Source organism: Pseudophryne corroboree, chromosome 1 (genome assembly GCF_028390025.1).
Source record: "Pseudophryne corroboree isolate aPseCor3 chromosome 1, aPseCor3.hap2, whole genome shotgun sequence".
In the NCBI taxonomy this organism is placed as follows: Eukaryota; Metazoa; Chordata; class Amphibia; order Anura; family Myobatrachidae; genus Pseudophryne; species Pseudophryne corroboree.
This window is the reverse complement of record NC_086444.1, coordinates 47,484,097-47,509,456: the sequence shown is the minus strand read 5'-3', so window position 1 is coordinate 47,509,456 and position 25,360 is coordinate 47,484,097. Positions and strand designations below refer to the sequence as shown.

Sequence of the window (25,360 nt, the reverse complement as noted above, 5' to 3'; positions counted from 1 at the left end):
TGCACTCCTCTGGCTGGGTGTAGTGTAATGGGGTAGCAGTGTGTGCAGTGCACCTTGGCTGGCTAGGTGTAATGTAATGGGGAGGCTGTGTGTGCAGTGCACCTTGGCTGGCTGTAGTGTTATGGGGTAGTTGTGTGTGCAGTGCACCTTGGCTGGCTGGGTGTAGTGTAATGGGGTAGCTGTGTGTGCAGTGCACCTTGGCTGGCTGGCTGTAGTGTAATGGGGTAGCTGTGTGTGCAGTGCACCTTGGCTGGCTGGGTGTAGTGTAATGGGGTAGTTGTGTGTGCAGTGCACCTAGGCTGGCTGGGTGTAGTGTAATGGGGTAGCTGTGTGTGCAGTGCACCTTGGCTGGCTGGGTGTAGTGTAATGGGGTAGTTGTGTGTGCAGTGCACCTAGGCTGGCTGGGTGTAGTGTAATGGGGTAGCTGTGTGTGCAGTGCACCTTGGCTGGCTGGGTGTAGTGTAATGGGGTAGTTGTGTGTGCAGTGCACCTTGGCTGGCTGGGTGTAATGTAATGGGGTGGCTGTGTGTGCAGTGCACTTGGCTGGCTGGGTGTAGTGTAATGGGGTAGTTGTGTGTGCAGTGCACCTTGGCTGGCTGGGTGTAGTGTAATGGGGTAGTTGTGTGTGCAGTGCACCTAGGCTGGCTGGGTGTAGTGTAATGGGGTAGTTGTGTGTGCAGTGCACCTTGGCTGGCTGGGTGTAGTGTAATGGGGTAGTTGTGTGTGCAGTGCACCTTGGCTGGCTGGGTGTAGTGTAATGGGGAGGCTATGTGTGCAGTGCACCTTGGCTGGCTGGGTGTAGTGTAATGGGGTAGCTGTGTGTGCAGTGCACCTAGGCTGGCTGGGTATAGTGTAATGGGGTAGTAGCTGTGTGTGCAGTGCACCTTGGCTGGCTGGGTGTAGTGTAATGGGGTAGCTGTGTGTGCAGTGCACCTTGGCTGGCTGGGTGTAGTGTAATGGGGTAGTTGTGTGTGCAGTGCACCTTGGCTGGCTGGGTGTAGTGTAATGGGGAGGCTATGTGTGCAGTGCACCTTGGCTGGCTGGGTGTAGTGTAATGGGGAGGCTGTGTGTGAAGTGCACCATGGCTGGCTGGGTGTAGTGTAATGGGGAGGCTGTGTGTGCAGTGCACCTTGGCTGGGTGTAGTGTAATGGGGTAGTTGTGTGTGTGCAGTGCACCTTGGCTGGCTGGGTGTAGTGTAAATATAAGGGGAGAGCCCCGGGAGTCTCTTGCAGTGCACTCCTCTGGCTGGGCGGAGTGTAGAGGGGAGGCTCTGCACGGCATGCTGGCAGGGTGGAGAGCAGTGTAATACAGGGGGAGGGGAGAAGGAGGACCTTGGGGTTGTGGTGATGATAATAAGGCAGGCTGTGAAGGAGAACAGGCCGGGCCTGTACTGTGACCTTATCCTGTGACAGCTGCACACACTTCCAGCATGGCTCTGCTCCGAGGTAACTGCTTCTATCGCTGCAAACTCCATGTATTGTATGACTCAGGAGTGTATGTGTGGCTGTGCCTCTGCAGAAGTGTGTATCACAGTGTATAGTGTCAACCTCGTGCGTGTGTATGTGTGTGTGTCCGTCCTCCTGGTGTGTGTGTGTGGTGCCAGCCTCCCTCCTGGTGTGTGTATGTGTGGTGCAAGCCTCCCTCCTGGTGTGTGTATGTGTGGTGCCAGCCTCCCTCCTGGTGTGTGTATGTGTGGTGCAAGCCTCCCTCCTGGTGTGTGTATGTGTGGTGCAAGCCTCCCTCCTGGTGTGTGTATGTGTGGTGCAAGCCTCCCTCCTGGTGTGTGTATGTGTGGTGCCAGCCTCCCTCCTGGTGTGTGTATGTGTGGTGCCAGCCTCCCTCCTGGTGTGTGTATGTGTGGTGCCAGCCTCCCTCCTGGTGTGTGTATGTGTGGTGCCAGCCTCCCTCCTGGTGTGTGTATGTGTGGTGCCAGCCTCCCTCCTGGTGTGTGTATGTGTGGTGCCAGCCTCCCTCCTGGTGTGTGTATGTGTGGTGCCAGCCTCCCTCCTGGTGTGTGTATGTGTGGTGCTAGCCTCCCTCCTGGTGTGTGTATGTGTGGTGCCAGTGTCCCTCCTGGTGTGTGTGTGGTGCCAGCCTCCCTCCTGGTGTGTGTGTGTGGTGCCAGCCTCCCTCCTGGTGTGTGTGTGTGTGTGTGTGTGTGTGTGTGGTGCTAGCCTCCCTCCTGGTGTGTGTATGTGTGCTGCCAGTGTCCCTCCTGGTGTGTGTGTGTGTGTGGTGCTAGCCTCCCTCCTGGTGTGTGTATGTGTGGTGCCAGCCTCCCTCCTGGTGTGTGTGTGTGTGTAGTGCCAGCCTCCCTCCTGGTGTGTGTGTGTGTGTGGTGCTAGCCTCCCTCCTGGTGTGTGTATGTGTGCTGCCAGTGTCCCTCCTGGTGTGTGTGTGTGTGTGTGTGGTGCCAGCCTCCCTCCTGGTGTGTGTGTGTGTGTGTGTGTGTGTGTGTGTTGCCAGCCTTACTCCTGGTGTGTGTGTGTGGTGCCAGCCTTACTCCTGGTGTGTGTGTGTGGTGCCAGCCTCCCTCCTGGTGTGTGTGTGTGTGTGTGGTGGTAGCCTCCCTCCTGGTGTGTGTGTGTGGTGCCAGCCTCCCTCCTGGTGTGTGTGTGTGTGTGTGGTGCCAGCCTCCCTCCTGGTGTGTGTGTGTGTGTGTGTGTGTGTGGTGCCAGCCTCCCTCCTGGTGTGTGTGTGGTGCCAGCCTCCCTTATGGTGTGTGTGTGTGTGGTGCCAGCCTTACTCCTGGTGTGTGTGTGTGGTGCCAGCCTTACTCCTGGTGTGTGTGTGTGTGGTGCCAGCCTCCCTCCTGGTGTGTGTGTGTGTGTGGTGCCAGCCTCCCTCCTGGGGGGTGTGTGTGGTGCCAGCCTCCCTCCTGGGGTGTGTGTGTGTGTGGTGCCAGCCTCCCTCCTGGTGTGTGTGGTGCCAGCCTCCCTCCTGGTGTGTGTGTGTGTGGTGCCAGCCTCCCTCCTGGTGTGTGTGTGTGTGTGTGTGTGTGTGTGTGTGTGGTGCCAGCCTCCCTCCTGGTGTGTGTGTGTGTGGTGCCAGCCTCCCTCCTGGTGTGTGTGTGTGTGTGTGTGTGTGTGTGTGTGTGTGGTGCCAGCCTCCCTCCTGGTGTGTGTGTGTGTGGTGCCAGCCTCCCTCCTGGTGTGTGTGTGGTGCCAGCCTCCCTCCTGGTGTGTGTGTGTGTGGTGCCAGCCTCCCTCCTGGTGTGTGTGTGTGTGTGTGTGTGGTGCCAGCCTCCCTCCTGGTGTGTGTGTGTGGTGCCAGCCTCCCTCCTGGTGTGTGTGTGTGTGTGTGTGTGTGTGGTGCCAGCCTCCCTCCTGGTGTGTGTGTGTGTGTGTGGTGCCAGCCTCCCTCCTGGTGTGTGTGTGTGTGTGGTGCCAGCCTCCCTCCTGGTGTGTGTGTGTGGTGCCAGCCTCCCTCCTGGTGTGTGTGTGTGTGGTGCCAGCCTCCCTCCTGGTGTGTGTGTGTGTGTGTGTGTGTGGTGCCAGCCTCCCGCCTGGTGTATGTGTGTGGTGCCAGCCTCCCTCCTGGTGTGTATGTGTGGTGCCAGCCTCCCTCCTGGTGTGTGTTTATGGTGCCAGCCTCCGTCCTGGTGTGTGTGTATATGGTGCCAGCCTCCCTCCTGGTGTGTGTGTGTGTGTAGTGCCAGCCTCCCTCCTGGTGTGTGTGTGTGTGTGTGTGTGTGTGTGTGTGGTGCCAGCCTCCCTCCTGGTGTGTGTGTGTGTGTGTGTGTGTGTGTGGTGCCAGCCTCCCGCCTGGTGTATGTGTGTGGTGCCAGCCTCCCTCCTGGTGTGTATGTGTGGTGCCAGCCTCCCTCCTGGTGTGTGTTTATGGTGCCAGCCTCCGTCCTGGTGTGTGTGTATATGGTGCCAGCCTCCCTCCTGGTGTGTGTGTGTGTGTGTAGTGCCAGCCTCCCTCCTGGTGTGTGTGTGTGTGGTGCCAGCCTCCCTCCTGGTGTGTGTGTGGTGCCAGCCTCCGTCCTGGTGTGTGTGTGTGTGTGTGTGTGTGTGTGTGTGTGTGTGTGGTGCCAGCCTCCCTCCTGGTGTGTGTGTGGTGCCAGCCTCCCTCCTGGTGTGTGTGTGTGTGTGTGTGTGTGGTGCCAGCCTCCCTCCTGGTGTGTGTGTTTGTGTGGTGGCAGCCTCCCTCCTGGTGTGTGTGTTTGTGTGGTGGCAGCCTCCCTCCTGGTGTGTGTGTGTGGTGCCAGCCTCCCTCCCGATGTGTGTGTGGTGCCAGCCTCCTGTGCGGGGTGAGACTGATCACTGAGCCGGAGTGCGCTGTGCGGGGGTCAGGCTGATCACTGAGCCGGAGTGCACTGTGCGGGGTGAGACGGATCACTGAGCCGGAGTGCACTGTGCGGGGTCAGACTGATCACTGAGCCGGAGTGCGCTGTGCGGGGGTCAGACTGGTCACTGAGCCGGAGTGCGCTGTGCGGGGTGAGACTGATCACTGAGCCGGAGTGCGCTGTGCGGGGTGAGACTGATCACTGAGCCGGAGTGCGCTGTGCGGGGTGAGACTGATGATCACTGAGCCGGAGTGCGCTGTGCGGGGTGAGACTGATCACTGAGCCGGAGTGCACTGTGCGGGGTGAGACTGATCACTGAGCCGGAGTGCGCTGTGCGGGGGTCAGGCTGATCACTGAGCCGGAGTGCACTGTGCGGGGTGAGACTGATCACTGAGCCGGAGTGCACTGTGCGGGGTGAGACTGATCACTGAGCCGGAGTGCACTGTGCGGGGTGAGACTGATCACTGAGCCGGAGTGCACTGTGCGGGGGTCAGAGTGATCACTGAGCCGGAGTGCACTGTGCGGGGGTCAGAGTGATCACTGAGCCGGAGTGCACTGTGCGGGGGTCAGGCTGATCACTGAGCCGGAGTGCACTGTGCGGGGTGAGACTGATCACTGAGCCGGAGTGCACTGTGCGGGGGTCAGAGTGATCACTGAGCCGGAGTGCACTGTGCGGGGTGAGACTGATCACTGAGCCGGAGTGCACTGTGCGGGGTGAGACTGATCACTGAGCCGGAGTGCGCTGTGCGGGGGTAAGACTGATCACTGAGCCGGAGTGCGCTGTGCGGGGGTCAGACTGGTCACTGAGCCGGAGTGCGCTGTGCGGGGTGAGACTGATCACTGAGCCGGAGTGCGCTGTGCGGGGTGAGACTGGTCACTGAGCCGGAGTGCGCTGTGCGGGGTGAGACTGGTCACTGAGCCGGAGTGCGCTGTGCGGGGTGAGACTGATCACTGAGCCGGAGTGCGCTGTGCGGGGGTCAGACTGATCACTGAGCCGGAGTGCGCTGTGCGGGGGTCAGACTGGTCACTGAGCCGGAGTGCGCTGTGCGGGGTGAGACTGATCACTGAGCCGGAGTGCGCTGTGCGGGGTGAGACTGATCACTGAGCCGGAGTGCGCTGTGCGGGGTGAGACTGATGATCACTGAGCCGGAGTGCGCTGTGCGGGGGTCAGGCTGATCACTGAGCCGGAGTGCGCTGTGCGGGGTGAGACTGGTCACTGAGCCGGATTGCGCTGTGCGGGGTGAGACTGATCACTGAGCCAGCTTGCGCTGTGCGGGGTCAGGTCTAGCTATCACTTTGTACAGATGTACTGGGCTCCAGTATGAACCATTTCCTGATTCTACAGCGTTAATAAATATGGTTTATAAGGATTAGTGATGTATTTCTCTGACGTCCTAGTCCTAGAACCAAGATCTACGCACCTACCTTTAGCGTCGTCTTCCTTTAGCGTGGTGCTAAAGGAAGACGACGGATTTAAATTACGCTCTTGTTGAATATGATCTGAATGAAGCAATGTAAAAAAAAACTATGTTATCTCAAGTGAGAGCGTGCTAGAAACACAGATGTAAAAAGTTAAATATCCGACACCTCCGTTGTGGCCCCCAGGAGCCGGGACCAAGGCCTGGCACCCCGCTGCCCTCCCAGGAGCCAGAACCAAGGCTAGGCACCCCGCTGCCCTCCCAGGAGCCGGAACCAAGGGCAGGCACCCCGCTGCCCGCCCAGGAGCCGGGACCAAGATGACAGTACGCTAATAACCGTTTTACTACTAATGTGGCAATTCACCTTTCTCCACAAAGTGACAGGACTCTAGAGGTCCCACGTTCTGGACACCACAGTCCCAAAATAACTGAACCTGTCAGCACCAACTTTAATATCATATTTATATGGCATCAAAAGGATTCCGCAGTCTCCTATTGCCCGGTGCTTGGCACCCTGGCAAGGTTTATTAAAAAACCCATGTTCTCAAAATCAGGCGCTTATCATTTCTATTCTGGACACGGACATAAGATTTTGGGCCCTATCACAGGATCACTTCACAATGGTAAAAATAAGATTTTACTTACCGATAAATCTATTTCTCGTAGTCCGTAGTGGATGCTGGGACTCCGTCAGGACCATGGGGATTAGCGGCTCCGCAGGAGACAGGGCACAAAAATAAAGCTTTAGGATCAGGTGGTGTGCACTGGCTCCTCCCCCTATGACCCTCCTCCAAGCCTCAGTTAGGTTTTTGTGCCCGTCCGAGCAGGGTGCAAATCTAGGTGGCTCTCCTAAAGAGCTGCTTAGAAAAAGTTATTAGGTTTTTTATTTTACAGTGAGTCCTGCTGGCAACAGGCTCACTGCAACGAGGGACTTAGGGGAGAAGAAGTGAACTCACCTGCGTGCAGGATGGATTGGCTTCTTAGGCTACTGGACACCATTAGCTCCAGAGGGATCGAACACAGGCCCAGCCATGGAGTCCGGTCCCGGAGCCGCGTCGCTGACCCCCTTGCAGATGCCGAAAAGTGAAGAGGTCCAGAAACCGGCGGCAGAAGACTTTTCAGTCTTCATGAGGTAGCGCACAGCACTGCAGCTGTGCGCCATTGTTGTCACACACTTCACACCAGCGGTCACGGAGGGTGCAGGGCGCTGGGGGGGGCGCCCTGGGCAGCAATGATAATACCTTGTTTTGGCTAAAAAATACATCACATATAGTCCCTGGGGCTATATGGATGTATTTAACCCCTGCCAGGTCTCACAAACACCGGAGAAGAGCCCGCCGAAATAGGGGGCGGGGCCTATCTCCTCAGCACACAGCGCCATTTTCCTGCTCAGCTCCGCTGCGAGGAAGGCTCCCAGGACTCTCCCCTGCACTGCACTACAGAAACAGGGTAAAACAGAGAGGGGGGGGCACTTTTTTGGCGATTTTTATATATATTAAGCTGCTATAAAGGAGACAACACTTCTATAGGGTTGTTCCTATATATTTATAGCGCTTGGGTGTGTGCTGGCAAACTCTCCCTCTGTCTCCCCAAAGGGCTAGTGGGGTCCTGTCTTCGATAAGAGCATTCCCTGTGTGTCTGCTGTGTGTCGGTACGTGTGTGTCGACATGTATGAGGACGATGTTGGTGTGTAGGCGGAGCAATTGCCGGTAATGGTGATGTCACCCCCTAGGGAGTCGACACCGGAATGGATGGCTTTGTTTATGGAATTACGTGATAATGTCAGCACATTACAAAAATCAGTTGACGACATGAGACGGCCGGCAAACCAGTTAGTACCTGTACAGGCGTCTCAGACACCGTCAGGGGCTATAAAACGCCCTTTACCTCAGTCGGTCGACACAGACCCAGACACGGACACCGAATCTAGTGTCGACGGTGAAGAAACAAACGTATTTTCCAGTAGGGCCACACGTTATATGATCACGGCAATAAAGGAGGCTTTGCATATCTCTGATACTGCATGTACCACAAAAAGGGGTATTATGTGGGGTCTGAAAAAACTACCTGTAGTTTTTCCTGAATCAGACGAATTGAATGAAGTGTGTGATGAAGCGTGGGTTAACCCCGATAGAAAACTGCTAATTTCAAAGAAGTTATTGGCATTATACCCTTTCCCGCCAGAGGTTAGGGCGCGCTGGGAAACACCCCCTAGGGTGGATAAGGCGCTCACACGCTTATCAAAACAAGTGGCGTTACCGTCTCCTGAAACGGCCGCCCTCAAGGATCCAGCGGATAGGAGGCTGGAAACTACCCTGAAAAGTATATACACTCATACTGGTGTTATACTGCGACCAGCCATCGCCTCTGCATGGATGTGCAGTGCTGGGGTGGTTTGGTCAGATTCCCTGACTGAAAATATTGATACCCTGGATAGGGACAGTATTTTATTGACTTTAGAGCAATTAAAGGATGCTTTTCTTTATATGCGAGATGCTCAGAGGGATATTTGCACTCTGGCATCGAGAGTAAGTGCGATGTCCATATCTGCCAGAAGAAGTTTATGGACGCGACAATGGTCAGGTGATGCGGATTCCAAACGGCATATGGAAGTATTGCCGTATAAGGGGGAGGAATTATTTGGGGTCGGTCTATCGGATTTGGTGGCCACGGCAACAGCCGGGAAATCCACCTTTTTACCTCAGGTCCCCTCCCAACAGAAAAAGACACCGTCTTTTCAGCCGCAGTCCTTTCGTTCCTATAGGAACAAGCGGGCGAAAGGACAGTCTTATCTGCCCCGAGGCAAAGGAAAGGGTAAGAGAGTGCACCAAGCAGCTTCTTCCCAGGAGCAGAAGCCCTCCCCGGCTTCTGCAAAACCCTCAGCATGACGTTGGGGCTTTACAAGCGGACTCAGGGGCGGTGGGGGGTCGACTCAAGAATTTCAGCGCACAGTGGGCTCACTCACAGGTGGACCCCTGGATCCTGCAGATAGTATCTCAGGGTTACAGGTTGGAATTCGAGAAGTCTCCCCCTCGCCGGTTCCTAAAGTCTGCTCTGCCAACGTCTCCCTCAGACAGGGCGACGGTATTGGAAGCCATTCACAAGCTGTATTCTGAGCAGGTGATAGTCAAGGTACCCCTCCTACAACAGGGAAAGGGGTATTATTCCACTCTATTTGTGGTACCGAAGCCGGACGGCTCGGTAAGACCTATTCTAAATCTGAAATCTTTGAACCTGTACATACAAAAATTCAAGTTCAAGATGGAGTCACTCAGAGCAGTGATAGCGAATCTGGAAGAAGGGGACTTTATGGTGTCCCTGGACATCAAGGATGCTTACCTGCATGTCCCAATTTGCCCTTCACATCAAGGGTACCTCAGGTTCGTGGTGCAAAACTGTCATTATCAGTTTCAGACGCTGCCGTTTGGATTGTCCACGGCACCTCGGGTCTTTACCAAGGTAATGGCCGAAATGATGTTTCTTCTGCGAAGAAAAGGCGTATTAATTATCCCTTACTTGGACGATCTCCTGATAAGGGCAAGGTCCAGAGAACAGCTAGAGGACGTAGTAGCACTAACCCAAGTAGTGCTGCAACAGCACGGGTGGATTCTGAATTTTCCAAAATCTCAATTGAACCCGACGACACGTCTGCTGTTCCTGGGAATGATTCTGGACACGGTTCAGAAAAAGGTGTTTCTTCCGGAGGAGAAAGCCAGGGAGTTATCCGAACTTGTCAGGAACCTCCTAATACCAGGAAAAGTGTCTGTGCATCAATGCACAAGAGTCCTGGGAAAGATGGTGGCTTCTTACGAAGCGATTCCATTCGGCAGATTCCACGCACGAACTTTTCAGTGGGATCTGCTGGACAAATGGTCCGGATCGCATCTGCAGATGCATCAGCGGATAACCTTATCGCCACGGACAAGGGTGTCTCTTCTGTGGTGGTTGCAGAGTGCTCATCTGTTAGAGGGCCGCAGATTCGGCATACAGGACTGGGTCCTGGTGACCACGGATGCCAGTCTGAGAGGCTGGGGAGCGGTCACACAGGGAAGAAACTTCCAGGGAGTATGGTCAAGCCTGGAGATGTCCCTTCACATAAATATACTGGAGCTAAGAGCGATTTACAATGCTCTAAGCCTGGCAAAACCCCTGCTTCAGGGTCAGCCGGTGTTGATCCAGTCGGACAACATCACGGCAGTCGCCCACGTAAACAGACAGGGCGGCACAAGAAGCAGGAGAGCAATGGCAGAAGCTGCAAGGATTCTTCGCTGGGCGGAAGATCATGTGATAGCACTGTCAGCAGTGTTCATTCCGGGAGTGGACAACTGGGAAGCAGACTTCCTCAGCAGACACGATCTACACCCGGGAGAGTGGGGACTTCATCCAGAAGTCTTCCACATGATTGTAAACCGTTGGGAAAAACCAAAGGTGGATATGATGGCGTCTCGCCTCAACAAAAAACTGGACAGGTATTGCGCCAGGTCAAGAGACCCTCAGGCAATAGCTGTGGACGCTCTGGTAACACCGTGGGTGTTCCAGTCAGTGTATGTGTTTCCTCCTCTGCCTCTCATACCAAAAGTACTGAGAATTATACGGCAAAGGGGAGTAAGAACGATACTCGTGGCTCCGAATTGGCCAAGAAGAACTTGGTACCCGGAACTTCAGGAGATGCTCACGGAAGATCCGTGGCTTCTACCTCTAAGACGGGACCTGCTTCAGCAGGGACCGTGTCTATTCCAAGACTTACCGCGGCTGCGTTTGACGGCATGGCGGTTGAACGCCGAATTCTAAGGGAAAAAGGCATTCCGGAAGAGGTCATTCCTACACTGGTAAAAGCCAGGAAGGAGGTGACTGCACAACATTATCACCGCATTTGGAGAAAATATGTTGCGTGGTGTGAGGCCAGGAAGGCCCCCACGGAGGAATTTCAACTGGGTCGATTCCTACATTTCCTGCAAACAGGATTGTCTATGGGCCTCAAATTGGGGTCCATTAAGGTTCAAATTTCGGCCCTGTCGATTTTCTTCCAGAAAGAATTGGCTTCAGTTCCTGAAGTCCAGACTTTTGTAAAAGGAGTACTACATATACAGCCCCCGGTTGTGCCCCCAGTGGCGCCGTGGGACCTTAATGTAGTTTTGGATTTTCTCAAATCCCATTGGTTTGAGCCACTCAAATCGGTGGATTTGAAATATCTTACATGGAAAGTAACCATGCTACTGGCCCTGGCTTCAGCCAGGAGAGTATCAGAATTGGCGGCTTTATCGTATAAAAGCCCATATCTGATTTTCCATTCGGACAGGGCAGAACTGCGGACGCGTCCTCAGTTTTTGCCTAAGGTGGTGTCAGCGTTTCACCTGAACCAGCCTATTGTGGTGCCTGCGGCTACTAGCGATTTGGAGGATTCCAAGTTGCTGGACGTTGTCAGGGCATTGAAAATATATATTTCAAGGACGGCTGGAGTCAGAAAATCTGACTCGCTGTTTATACTGTGCACCCAACAAGCTGGGTGCTCCTGCTTCTAAGCAGACGATTGCTCGTTGGATTTGTAGCACAATTCAACTTGCACATTCTGTGGCAGGCCTGCCACAGCCTAAATCTGTCAAGGCCCATTCCACAAGGAAGGTGGGCTCATCCTGGGCGGCTGCCTGAGGGGTCTCGGCATTACAACTCTGCCGAGCAGCTACGTGGTCGGGGGAGAACACGTTTGTAAAATTCTACAAATTTGATACCCTGGCTAAAGAGGACCTGGAGTTCTCTCATTCGGTGCTGCAGAGTCATCCGCACTCTCCCGCCCGTTTGGGAGCTTTGGTATAATCCCCATGGTCCTGACGGAGTCCCAGCATCCACTAGGACGTCAGAGAAAATAAGATTTTACTTACCGATAAATCTATTTCTCGTAGTCCGTAGTGGATGCTGGGCGCCCATCCCAAGTGCGGATTGTCTGCAATACTTGTACATAGTTATTGTTACAAAAAAATCGGGTTGTTTATTGTTGTGAGCCATCTTTTCAGAGGCTCCTACGTTATCATACTGTTAACTGGGTTCAGATCACAAGTTGTACGGTGTGATTGGTGTGGCTGGTATGAGTCTTACCCGGGATTCAAAATCCTTCCTTATTGTGTACGCTCGTCCGGGCACAGTATCCAAACTGAGGCTTGGAGGAGGGTCATAGGGGGAGGAGCCAGTGCACACCACCTGATCCTAAAGCTTTATTTTTGTGCCCTGTCTCCTGCGGAGCCGCTAATCCCCATGGTCCTGACGGAGTCCCAGCATCCACTACGGACTACGAGAAATAGATTTATCGGTAAGTAAAATCTTATTTTTACCATTGTGAAGTGATCCTGTGATAGGGCCCAAAATCTTATGTCCGTGTCCAGAATAGAAATGATAAGCGCCTGATTTTGAGAACATGGGTTTTTTAATAAACCTTGCCAGGGTGCCAAGCACCGGGCAATAGGAGACTGCGGAATCCTTTTGATGCCATATAAATATGATATTAAAGTTGGTGCTGACAGGTTCAGTTATTTTGGGACTGTGGTGTCCAGAACGTGGGACCTCTAGAGTCCTGTCACTTTGTGGAGAAAGGTGAATTGCCACATTAGTAGTAAAACGGTTATTAGCGTACTGTCATCTTGGTCCCGGCTCCTGGGCGGGCAGCGGGGTGCCTGCCCTTGGTTCCGGCTCCTGGGAGGGCAGCGGGGTGCCTAGCCTTGGTTCTGGCTCCTGGGAGGGCAGCGGGGTGCCAGGCCTTGGTCCCGGCTCCTGGGGGCCACAACGGAGGTGTCTGATATTTAACTTTTTACATCTGTGTTTCTAGCACGCTCTCACTTGAGATAACATAGTTTTTTTTTACATTGCTTCATTCAGATCATATTCAACAAGAGCGTAATTTAAATCCGTCGTCTTCCTTTAGCACCACGCTAAAGGAAGACGACGCTAAAGGTAGGTGCGTAGATCTTGGTTCTAGAAACCCTCTGGAATTGGCCACACATTTTAGTTACTCTCTCTTCACCCCCAAATACACCCCCTCTTCATGCAGGTGTGGTCATGGTGGCACTGTGTACTGAGCGCAGGTGCTGGCAGGGTAAGCAGGGCAATATCACGTTGAGCAGACACCCGGCGGGAACGCTGCGCTTCTACATGTTGTTGTGTTTTAGCTATTTTAAACTCGTTGCGTATAGTAAGTGCTGCTCCAGCCAATCAGCTCCTGTCCTACGGTCTGCATCAGATGACTGCTAGAGCGCCAAAATGTCTTACTGTACAGATTGGTGCAAGTCCCGTGGGGAGACTTGTGTGATAAAATATCCCAGTTATAGCTGCAGAAAGGACTAGTCACCTTTGTAACCGTTATTCCTCTGCCGCGTGACCCTTGTACATACAGCTAGTACTGATTACACTGGTGATGTATACATGCTGCCTCCCAGCTATAGCAAACGCTGCCCCCCACTGGTCAATAGCCTAGCAGGGCTGCGATCCCTTGTGGAGCCCTGCTAAGCTAAAACATTTCAAGCAGAAGTAGACTAGGGCTGGACATACTTGCCCTGTGCGATGGATCCAACGATGATGGACCCGGCTTTGACGTCACACCTCGGCCCTCCGTTGTCCTGGAAACGCCTGCGTTTTACTCGCCTCTCCCCGAAAACGCTCTCCAACGGTCCGGATCCGCCTAATCTTCTCCCGTCAGCAGCCGCGACGTAACCCGACGACCCCTGTCGCCGAGCAACGTCGCACACGCGCACTGCGCCCGCCGCGCATTCCTCACCACAGCGAAAAAACCTCTGTGTGCGAACGGGTCGGAATGACCCCCATTAGGCCTAATTCAGACCTGATCACTGTGCTGCAAATTTGCAGCAGTCTGCAATCAGATATTCGCCGCCCATAGAGAGTGAAAACCCGCCCCCTGCAGGTGTGCGAATGCATGCGTACGCCGTGCGAAAACTTCGCCAGGCAGCGGACAGCTGCAAATCCATTCGCACCTCGCCATTGAATGATTTTTCCAGTCTCTGCGCAGCCCAGGACTTACTCATGCAGTGCGAAAGAATCGGGCTGATCGGGGCCGGAGCTGACGCCACACACCCGCCCTGAAAACGCGTGGGAACGCCTGCGTTTTTCCTGACACTCCCAGAAAACGGGCGATTACCAACCACAAATGTCCGCTTCCTGTCAGTCACCTTGCATACGTCGTGTGTTTCAATTCTGACGCTGTTTGGGATCGCGCCTGCGCATTTCCGGTGCATGGCCAGTCATTTGATTATCGTCCGCTGTGCGATTTCGCACAACGACTATCAGGTCTGAATTAGGCCCATGTATCTGCCCGCTTACACTGTGTGACTGAGGGGGGATGTAGCCAACCTTCTATAAAGGTCAGGTTAAGTTGCCCACCGTAACCAATCAGATTCTCGGACAGTGGTTTCCTTTGCTGACTGACTGGTCTGTTTGGGGAATAAAGCTTTGGTAATAGTAAAAAAAAAAAAATGAATTTGCAGTTTGTCGTTTTCAATGAGATTTACGGGGGTTACGGGGTTTAAAGGGATCTTTCAGCAGCAGCCTAGATACTCTGTAAATCCCTGAACTTTATTCCGTAGATAAAAAAACGACGTACTTTTATGGTCTGAAGCCTTCTTGTTGGATCCTGTACTCCGCCATGTGCGCAGCGGTAATACATAGTCTCTTATGTGAAACTTCTCTTTTACAGGCGTTTTTGTCGTTGCTGCCAAAAGAACCCCATTTGGCACCTATGGGGGGGTGCTGAAGGACCACACTGCCACGGACCTGGCTGAGATTGCAATAAAAGCCGCCCTGGCCTCTGGAAACGTGTCTCCTGATGCCGTGGACAGTGTGGTGTTTGGCAACGTTGCCCAGGTATGATACCAAATAATGGATCACCCGGCGCCTCTTGGGTTGCGTCTTTCCTCCGTTAGCGGTTTAGTCCTTCATATAAAGTCTCTCTATGCTGATGATACTGCATTACTTTCCTCCGCCAAGTCCGTCTTCTGGACAACACCGCCAAGTATCTCTGGGCCATCTTTGTTATCCAACGGGGGAATTCAGTTGTGGGCAATTGGATTCGCCCAGCCGTATTAGCGCGACTCCTGACGCACTTTACAGTGGTGGGATCTTGCTCAATCAATGGTGTTCACTACCCCGTAGGGTCGCAAGCGCTTTTAAGCGCCGAGTGGGTGATAATCTGTCTTCCAAATGGTGCGAGTCCTGCCTTGTAAGTGATCTTTTAAAAAAAGTTCCGGGACTGGCGGCATTGCGCAGCTGCGGTGATCTCGGACTCCATTACACCCTGCTGAAAATCTTACTACGCTTTCGCTTATATTGCATGTCGTCATTACAGGAAGTCCTGATTTAATACAAATAATGTTGTTTGACGTTGCAGACCGCCACCGATGCGATATACCTGGCCAGACATGCCGGTCTCCGAGCAGGGATACCCATACCCGTTCCCGCTCTAACGGTCAACCGGCTCTGCGGCTCCGGCTTCCAGTCCATCGTCAATGGGTGTCAGGTACGGGTCTTGGCCTTTTTGTTATCACTGCTATACATCTGTTATAACACCCCAGCTGTGTGTACAGCCTCACGCAGATTATTGTCCTTTCAGGCCGATAAATAGTGATTTCACCTTTCTTACCCTAGGAAATCGCCCTTCGGGAGTCGGAGATTGTGCTGTGCGGCGGGGCTGAGAGCATGAGCCAGGCTCCGTACGCCGTCAGGAATATCCGCTTCGGTACCAAGCTGGGATCAGACATCAAGGTGCGATAAATGTCCGTTTCCTGCAAATGTGATGTTGAGCTGGTCATGTGATGCCGGCGTTACTGCGGTGAATTGTTCTCTGATGACCTTATTCGGGTCAACCGTGGAGCCTTTTTTTCCCTGGTGTGTGTATTATTTGTGGTGCCTGCGTCCTGTAAATGCCGTCACCGTACGGCCGCCCCAGCTGCTTGTTGCGTAGCTGAGTCTCCCGCTCTCCACTCCCCCAGATGGAAGACACGCTGTGGGCTGGTCTCACCGACTCTCACATTAAGATGCCAATGGCCATCACCGCCGAGAACCTCGCCGAAAAGTACGGCATCGCCAGGCAAGATTGTGACAACTATTCCTTCCAGACCCAGCAGCGGTGGAAAGCCGGTGAGTTGCTGATGAGGGGATTTTGAAGGATCCTTGTTAAAATGCCCGCTTTTCCGCACAGCGACCACACGTGTTCAGCTTTGTGATGTCGTTTGTCCATAAAAAGCCTATTGATTGCTGCGTCACTAGATTACAGTCATAATGCTGCGTTCCTGACTTGGTATACTAAAGAGTAGGCGCTTTGTAACAGAACCATTCATAGAATTTGTTTTCATTTACCTAAATAATTTGTAAATTAATCCTTCACAGATTGCCGGTTATACATGTGTATGGGGATGTTCTAGAACTAGTTACGTTATATGTGATCTGAATCTCATCCCGTCTTCAGCTCAGGACGCAGGACACTTCGCAGCTGAGATGGCCCCTATTGAATTGAAGTCGAAGAAAGGGCCCATTAAAATGGAACAGGACGAGCACCCCAGGCCACAGACCACCTTGGAGCAGATGGCGAAACTCCCCTCTGTGTTCAAGAAGGATGGCGTAGTGACTGCCGGAAATGCATCGGTGAGAGGCGCTGTGATGTATTACTTCTATCCCCTCATTGCCTATCGGTGAGGCTTTTTCTCAGACTTCCATGTTGGCAACATATCAACCACCTTCTTTCCATATACTCTGTATATGTCCTTATTCACCGCACACTGGGGGTTATTCAGTGCACATGGGGGGTCATTCCGAGTTGATCGCTTGCTGACTATTTTCGCAGTGCAGCGATTAAGTAAAAAAATTGCAAAAATGCGCATGGTACGCAGCGCGCATGTGCTAAGTACTTTCACACAAAACTTTGTAGATTTACACAAGGTCGAGTGACGTTTTTTCATCGCTCGAGTGATCGTAGTGTGATTGACAGGAAGTGGGTGTTTCTGGGCGGAAACTGGCCGTTTTCAGGGAGTGTGCTAAAAAACGCAGGCGTGCCAGGTAAAAACGTGGGAGTGGCTTGCCGAACGCAGGGCGTGTTTGTGACGTCAAACCAGGAACTAAATGGACTGAGGTGATCGCAGTCTAGGACTAAGTCTGGAGCTACTCAGAAACTGCAGCAAATTATTTAGTAGCAATTCTACTAAGCTAAGATACACTCCCAGAGGGCGGCGGTCTAGCGTGTGCAATGCTGCTAAAAGCAGCTAGCGAGCGATCAACTCGGACAAAACCATGGGGGTCATTCCAACTGCTAACAAATTTGCTGCTGCGATCAATTCTGAATTCTGCCCACTGTCGCCGTATTCCTCCTGGACCCCGTTCTCCTAACCGGCCCGCAAAAGCCGTGTCCTCCTTTGGCACAATTTGGACTTCTCTCCCATCACTGGACCTTATCATCAAACTGGCATTTACCCCTACAGCTATACAAAGGACTTGTTCCAAGGCTGATGCTCACCAACGAGCGGATTTGGTAAATATTTACCCAGTACAGTGAATGCACAGAGGGAGGCTGTCCTAGCCTTTAGGAATGGACAATCCTAACATTGGAGAATGTGAAATTTATTAAATCCTGTCCAGATAAGTTATACCCAAGTTTTTATTGCCACCTTAGTGGCAAGAGGAATTCCTTCTTTTTTAGAATTGGTATATCTGATATGTCATTAAATTGTTACTTTTTTACATAGAACAAAACATCCGTATTATTATTATTATTATTATTATTATTATTATTATTATTATTATTATTATTATTATTATTATTATTATTATTATTAATAATATTATTTTAACTTCATTCAGCCAGCGCTGGTACACATTTTCTTTTCTCTGACGTCCTAGTGGATGCTGGGGACTCCGTAAGGACCATGGGGAATAGCGGCTCCGCAGGAGTCTGGGCACATCTAAAGAAAGCTTTAGGACCACCTGGTGTGCACTGGCTCCTCCCCCTATGACCCTCCTCCAAGCCTCAGTTAGATCTCTGTGCCCGAACGAGAAGGGTGCACACTAGGGGCTCTCCTGAGCTTCTTGGTGAAAGTTTTAGATTAGGTTTGTTATTTTCAGTGAGACCTGCTGGCAACAGGCTCACTGCATCGAGGGACTAAGGGGAGAAGAAGCGAACTCACCTGCGTGCAGAGTGGATTGGGCTTCTTGGCTACTGGACATTAGCTCCAGAGGGACGATCACAGGTTCAGCCTGGATGGGTCCCGGAGCCATGCCGCCGGCCCCCTTACAGAGCCAGAAGAGCGAAGAGGTCCGGAAAAATCGGCGGCAGAAGACGTTCCTGTCTTCAATAAGGTAGCGCACAGCACCGCAGCTGTGCGCCATTGCTCTCATCACACTTCATACTCCGGTCACTGAGGGTGCAGGGCGCTGGGGGGGGCGCCCTGAGACGCAATAAAACAAAATAAAAATACCTTACATGGCAAAAAATACATCACATATAGCTCCTGGGCTATATGGATGCATTTAACCCCTGCCAGAATATACAGAAAAACGGGAGATAGGCTCCGCCCCTTTTCCGGCGGCCTTATCTCCTCAGCACACTGGCGCCATTTTCCCTCACAGCTCAGTTGGAGGGAAGCTCCCTGGCTCTCCCCTGCAGTCACTACACTACAGAAAGGGTTAAAAAAAGAGAGGGGGGCACTAATTAGGCGCAGTATTAAAACATACAGCAGCTATAAGGGGAAAAACACTTTTATATAAGGTTATCCCTGTGTGTGTGTGTGTGTGTGTGTGTGTGTGTGTGTGTATATATATATATATATATATATATATATATATATGTATATGTATATATAGCGCTCTGGTGTGTGCTGGCAAACTCTCCCTCTGTCTCCCCAAAGGGCTAGTGGGGTCCTGTCCTCTATCAGAGCATTCCCTGTGTGTGTGCTGTGTGTACGTTTGTGTCGACATGTAAGGAGAAAAATGATGTGGAGACGGAGCAGATTGTCTGTAATAGTGATGTCACCCCCTAGGGGGTCGACACCTGAGTGAATGTACTGTTGAAAATTACGTGACAGTGTCAGCTCTGTATAAAAGACAGTGGTTGACATGAGACAGCCGGCTACTCAGCTTGTGCATGTCCAGACGTCTCATAGGCCGTCAGGGGCTCTAAAGCGCCCGTTACCTCAGATGGCAGATACAGACGCCGACACGGATACTGACTCCTGTGTCGACGGTGAAGTAACAACCGTGATTTCCAATAGGGCCACACGTTACATGATTGAGGCAATGGAAAATGTTCACACATTTCTGATACTATGAGTACCACCAAAAAGGGGTATTATGTTTGGTGAGGAAAAACTACCTGTAGTTTTCCTGAATCTGAGAAATAAAATGAGGTGTGTGATGATGCGTGGGTTTCCCCCGATAACAATTGATAATTTCTAAAAAGTTATTGGCAGTATACCTTTTCCCGCCAGAGGTTAGGGTGCGTTGGGAAACACCCCCTAGGGGGGGGATAAGGCGCTCACACGCTTGTAAGAACAAGGGCTCTACCCTCTCCTGAGATGGCCGCCCTTAAGGATCCTGCTGATAAAAGCAGGAGGGTATCCTAAAATGTATTTACACACATAATGGTGTTATACTGCGACCAGCAATCGCCTCAGCCTGGATGTGCAGTGCTGGGTTGGCGTGGTCGGATTCCCTGACTGGAAATATTGATATCCTAGATAAGGACAGTATATTATTGCCTATAGAGCATTTAAAAGATGCATTTCTATATATGCATGATGCACAGCGGAATATTTGCCGACTGGCATCAAGTATAAGTGCGTTGTCCAATTCCACCAGTAAAGTGGTCAGGTGATGCGGATTCCAAACGGCATTTGGAAGTATTGCCAAAAAAAGGGGACATTTGGGGTCGGTCTTTCAGACCTGGTGGCCACGGCAACAGCTGGGATATCCACGTTTGTACCCCAGGTCGCCTCTCAAAATAAGACGCCGTATTATCAGGCGCAGTCCTTTGTTGGCAAGCGGACAAATGGTTCCTCTTTTCTGCTCGTGACAGAGGGAGAGGAAAAAGGCTGCAGAGATCAGCCAGTTCACAGGAACAGAAACCCTTTCCCGCCTCTGCCAAGCCCTCAGTATGACGCTAGGGCTTTACAAGCTCAGGCACGGTGGGGGCCCGTTCTCAATGAATTTCAGTGCGCAGTGGGCTCACCCGCAAGTAGACCCCTGGATCCTTCAGGTAATATCTCAGGGGTACAAATTGGAATTCGAGACGTCTCCCCCTCGTTGTTTCCAAAAGTCTGTTTTACCGACGTCTCCCTCTGACAGGGAGGCAGTTTTGGAAGCCATTCACAAGCTGTATTCCCAGCAGGTGATAATCAAGGTACCCCTCCTGCAACAAGGAACGGGGTATTATCCCACACTATTGTACCGAAGCCAGACGGCTCGGTGAGACCGTTTCTAAATCTAAAATCTAAAATCTTTGAACACTTACATACAGAGGTTCAAATTCAAGATTGAGTCACTCAGAGCAGTGATTGCGAACCTGGAAGAAGGGGACTACATGATGTCTCGGGACATCAAGGATGCTTACCTTCAGGTCAAAATTTACCCTTCTCACCAAGGGTACCTCAGGTTATGGTACAGAACTGTCACTATCAGTTCAGACGCTGCCGTAGGGATGGTCCACGGCACCCCGGGTCTTTACCAAGGTAATGGCAGAAATGATGATATTCCTTCGAAGGAAGGGAATTTTAGTTATCCCTTACTTGGACGATTCCCTGATAAGGGTAAGATCCAGGGAACAGTTGGAGGTCGGTGTAGCACTATCTCAGGTAGTGTTGCGGCAGCACGATTGGATTCTCAATATTCCAAAATCGCAGCTGGTTCCGACGACTTGTCTTCGGTTCCTAGGGATTATCCTGGACACAGTCCAGAACAAAGGTGTTTCTCCCGGAAGAGAAAGCCAGGGAGTTATCCGAGCTAGTCAGGAACCTCCTAAAACCGAGCCAAGTCTCAGTTCATCAATGCACAAGGGTTCTGGGTAAAAATGGTGGCTTCCTACGAAGCAATCCCATTCGGCAGATTCCACGCAAGAACTTTCCAGTGGGACTTACTGGACAAAGGGTCCGGGTCGCATCTTCAGATGCATCAGCGGATAACCCTGTCACCAAGGACAAGGGTATCCCTCCTGTGGTGGTTGCAGAGTGCTCATCTTCTAGAGGGCCGCAGATTAGGCATTCAGGACTGGGTCCTGGTGACCACGGATGCCAGCCTGCGAGGCTGGGGAGCAGTCACACAGGGAAGGAATATCCAGGGCTTATGGTCAAGCCTGGAGACATCACTTCACATAAATATCCTGAAGCTAAGGGCCATTTACAATGCTCTAAGCTTAGCAAGAACCTCTGCTTCAAGGTCAGCCGGTGTTGATCCAGTCGGACAACATCACGGCAGTCACCCACGTAAACAGACAGGGTGGCACAAGAAGCAGGAGGGCAATGGCAGAAGCTGCAAGGATTCTTCGCTGGGCGGAAAATCATGTGATAGCGCTGTCAGCAATATTCATTCCGGGAGTGGAAAACTGGGAAGCAGATTTCCTCAGCACGACCTCCACCCGGGAGAGTGGGGACTTCACCCAGAAGTCTTCCACATGATTATAAACCGTTGGGAAAAACTCGACAGGTATTGCGCCAGGTCAAGGGACCCTCAGGCAATAGCTGTAGACGCTCTGGTAACACCATGGGTGTACCAGTCAGTGTATGTGTTCCCTCCTCTGCCTCTCATACCCAAGGTACTGAGATTGATAAAATGGAGAGGAGTAAGCACTATATTCGTGGCTCCGGATTGGCCAAGAAGGACTTGGTAACCGGAACTTCAAGAGATGCTCACGGAGGATCCGTGGCCTCTACCTCTAAGAAGGGACCTGCTCCAGCAAGGACCCTGTCTGTTCCAAGACTTACCGCGGCTGCGTTTGACGGCATGGCGGTTGAACGCCGGATCCTGAAGGAAAAAAGGCATTCCGGATGAAGTCATCCCTATCCTGATCAAAGCCAGGAAGGATGTAACCGCAAAACATTATCACCGCATTTGGCGAAAATATGTTGCGTGGTGCGAGGCCAGTAAGGCCCGACGGAGGAAATTCAACCGGGTCGATTCCTACATTTCCTGCAAACAGGAGTGTCTATGGGCCTGAAATTGGGGTCCATTAAGGTTCAAATTTCGGCTCTGTCAATTTTCTTCCAAAAAGAACTAGCTTCAGTCCCTGAAGTTCAGACGTTTGTAAAAGGGGTACTGCATATACAGCCTCCTTTTGTGCCTCCAGTGGCACTTTGGGATCTCAATGTAGTTTTGGGTTCCAAAAGTCACATTGGTTTGACCCACTTAAATCTGTGGAGTTAAAATATCTCACAGGGAAAGTGGTCATGCTGTTGGCCCTGGCCTGGGCCAGGCGCGTGTCAGAATTGGGGGCTTTATCCTGTAAAAGCCCTTATCTGATTTTCCATTCGGACAGGGCGGAATTGAGGACTCGTCCTCAGTTTCTCCCTAAGGTGGTTTCAGCGTTCACCTGATCCAACCTATTGTGGTGCCTGCGGCTACTAGGGACTTGGAGGGCTCCAAGTTGCTAGACGTTGTCAGGGCGCTGAAAATATGTTTCCAGGACGGCTGGAGTCAGGAAATCTGACTCGCTGTTTATCCTGTGTGCACCCAACAAGCTGGGTGCTCCTGCTTCTAAGCAGACTATTGCTCGTTGGATTTGTAATACAATTCAGCTTGCACATTCTGTGGCAGGCCTGCCACAGCTAAAAATCTGTAAATGCCCACTCCACAAGGAAGGTGGGCTCATCTTGGGCGGCTGCCCGAGGGGTCTCGGCTTTACAACTTTGCCGAGCAGCTACTTGGTCAGGAGCAAATACGTTTGTAAATTCTACAAAATTGATACCCTGGCTGAGGAGGACCGGGAGTTCTCTCATTTGGTGCTGCAGAGTCATCCGCACACTCCCGCCCGTTTGGGAGCTTTGGTATAATCCCCATGGTCCTTACGGAGTCCCCAGCATCCACTAGGACGTCAGAGAAAATAAGAATTTACTTACCGATAATTCTATTTCTCGTAGTCCGTAGTGGATGCTGGGCGCCCATCCCAAGTGCGGATTGTCTGCAATACTTGTACATAGTTATTGTTACAAAAAAATTCGGGTTATTGCTGTAGTGAGCCATCTTTTCTAGAGGCTCCTCTATTATCATGCTGTTAACTGGGTTCAGATCACAAGTTGTACAGTGTGATTGGTGTGGCTGGTATGAGTCTTACCCGGGATTCAAAATCCTTCCTTATTGTGTATGCTCGTCCGGGCACAGTATCCTAACTGAGGCTTGGAGGAGGGTCATAGGGGGAGGAGCCAGTGCACACCAGGTGGTCCTAAAGCTTTCTTTAGATGTGCCCAGACTCCTGCGGAGCCGCTATTCCCCATGGTCCTTACGGAAGTCCCAGCATCCACTACGGACTACGAGAAATAGAATTATCGGTAAGTAAATTCTTATTTTCTACTGTCGCCGTATTCCTGTCCATACATCCAGTAACAGAGATTCTCTACCGCAGGGGATCTGCGATGGAGCCGGTGTCGTGATTGTGGCCAGCGAGGAAGCCATTACCAAGCACAAGCTCACCCCGCTGGCTAGGATCGTGGCGTACCACGCGTCTGGATGTGACCCCAAGATCATGGGCATTGGTAAGAAGACATGTTCTCTGTAGTTGTCCCGTTATTCTAAGGTCAGGCGCTAGAATGCTTATCTGCAGGACTTAACCAAGGAACTAAAAGCCTGCGGTAAGTGCCAGGAGCTATTGAATTATATCCCACGGCTAACGTCCGGTAAGGCACCGATTCTGGATTACTGTGCAGTAAGCTCCGGGGGGGGCTCTTCACTCAGAAATCCGCGTTAGGTGCACCCTTGGCTTACCACAGGCACTAAGTGAATAACTTCTGGCTCCCTGACCAAGAGCTAAAAGTCCCACGGCTAATTGAACAACCCCCCCCTTAATGTTGCAAGTACAATATTCTATAAACATCAGCTGTTGGCTACAATATAGTAGAGGCGCCATAGTGGGGGCTCAGCCAACATGCCTTAGATTGTATCCCATCAATTATCTGGCACATGCAGCATCATTGAGGTACGAGGCACAAATAGGGGCTATTTGGGTGTTGACATTCATCATTAAGGCATGAAAATTTTGTCATGGTCGTAATGTTGACATGTGGGATGCCAGTATTGAGCATGTCGACACAGATGAAATTTCAACATGCTAACAGTAATGTCAACTGGCTGTGTCGGCCGTAAGTAGCCTAACTGTAACCCAGCATTTGCGATGGTATTTCCCTAAATGTAATGCCAGCAGTATGGTACCATTTCACTTGTCGACATCGTACTGTTGACATTATGACCGGCAACATGCTGACTGCATCCTGAACGGCAGGAACATTGGTGGTAGGTGGCATAAGTGCAGGGGATGGAAGACCCTGAGAAAAGACGAAGCATGACATTCTCAGGAGTGCACGCTCAGCTGGTGGAGGGTAAGGGCAGGGTGCGCCTCCAGCTGGCGGAGCGTAAGGGCAGGTGGCGAAAGGGCAGGGTGCAGGCTCAGCTGGCAGAGTGTAGGGACAGGGTGCACGCAGGGCGTAGTGTGCGCTCAGCTGGGGGAGGGTAAGGGCAGGCTGTGCGCTCAGCTGTCGGAGGGTAAGGGCAGGGTGCGCGCTCAGTTGGTAGAGTGTAGGGGCAGGGTGCACGCAGGGCATTGTGCGTGCTCAGCTAGCGGAGCATAAGGGCAGGGTGCAGGCCCAGCTGGCGGAGGGTAAGGGCAGGGTACAAGCTCAGCTGTCGGAGGGTAAGGGCAGGGTGCGCGCTCAGTTGGTAGAGTGTAGGGGCAGGGTGCACGTAGGGCATTGTGCGTGCCCAGCTGGCGGAGCATAAGGGCAGGGTGCCGGCCCAGCTGGCGGAGGGTAAGAGCAGGGTACATGCTCAGCTGGTGGAGGGTAAGGGCAGGGTACCAGCTTCCTGTTCTGTGAATGTGGAATAGCTGTCTTTGGAGGAAGTGCTGTAATGAGACTTACAAGTGTTGAACCCAGCTGGGGATATAACATAGGGAGACGGAACATCACTGGGTCCTTATACAGTATACGGGAGGTTTTCTTGCTAGATATTCGCAGTCAGAAACTCTCTGAGTAAGATGTGAGGTCCCCATGATGCTCGCTGTCATTACATTGTATCGCAAAGCATGTGCATGTGGTCTAATGGTGAGTACGCACTACACAGACATATCCGCCGACTGCCCTTCATGCCGACACACTTACCAGTCTGCTGCTTAATATGTCTGTGAGGACGGCACGTTGCCTGTACACACAGCCAGACATACCCATATATCAATTATCAGTTGTTTGTTTTTTAGCGTGTGACTAAATCACTTGGCATTGGGTATATTATAATCACTTGGCATTGGGTATGCTGTGTAGATCTGCTTTTCATTGTTTAGTAAATCGCATGTCCACTTCACAGGATGTATTTACTCCGTTCAGAGTTATTTATTTTCTCAGTCTTGCAGATAAATATTCTAATGGTTTCTCATTAATGGTTTGTTTTTCGTATCCTTGACCTACGTCTCTGAGC

The 25,360-nt window shown here is 51.9% G+C and overlaps 1 protein-coding gene across 1 annotated transcript in view; it reads left to right on the top strand.

Annotated features, from left to right (window-relative positions):
• Positions 1 to 1,298: 1,298 nt before the first annotated feature.
• The window catches only part of ACAA2 (acetyl-CoA acyltransferase 2), a 42,638-nt gene continuing 18,576 nt past the window's right edge, over positions 1,299 to 25,360 (top strand). Inside the window, exons 1-7 of the mRNA XM_063959222.1 lie at positions 1,299 to 1,446; positions 14,406 to 14,572; positions 15,096 to 15,224; positions 15,353 to 15,469; positions 15,697 to 15,844; positions 16,173 to 16,348; positions 23,301 to 23,430. Coding sequence (XP_063815292.1) covers positions 1,431 to 1,446; positions 14,406 to 14,572; positions 15,096 to 15,224; positions 15,353 to 15,469; positions 15,697 to 15,844; positions 16,173 to 16,348; positions 23,301 to 23,430 — 883 coding nt within the window. The 5' untranslated portion in view covers positions 1,299 to 1,430. The remainder of the gene's footprint in view (positions 1,447 to 14,405; positions 14,573 to 15,095; positions 15,225 to 15,352; positions 15,470 to 15,696; positions 15,845 to 16,172; positions 16,349 to 23,300; positions 23,431 to 25,360) is intronic.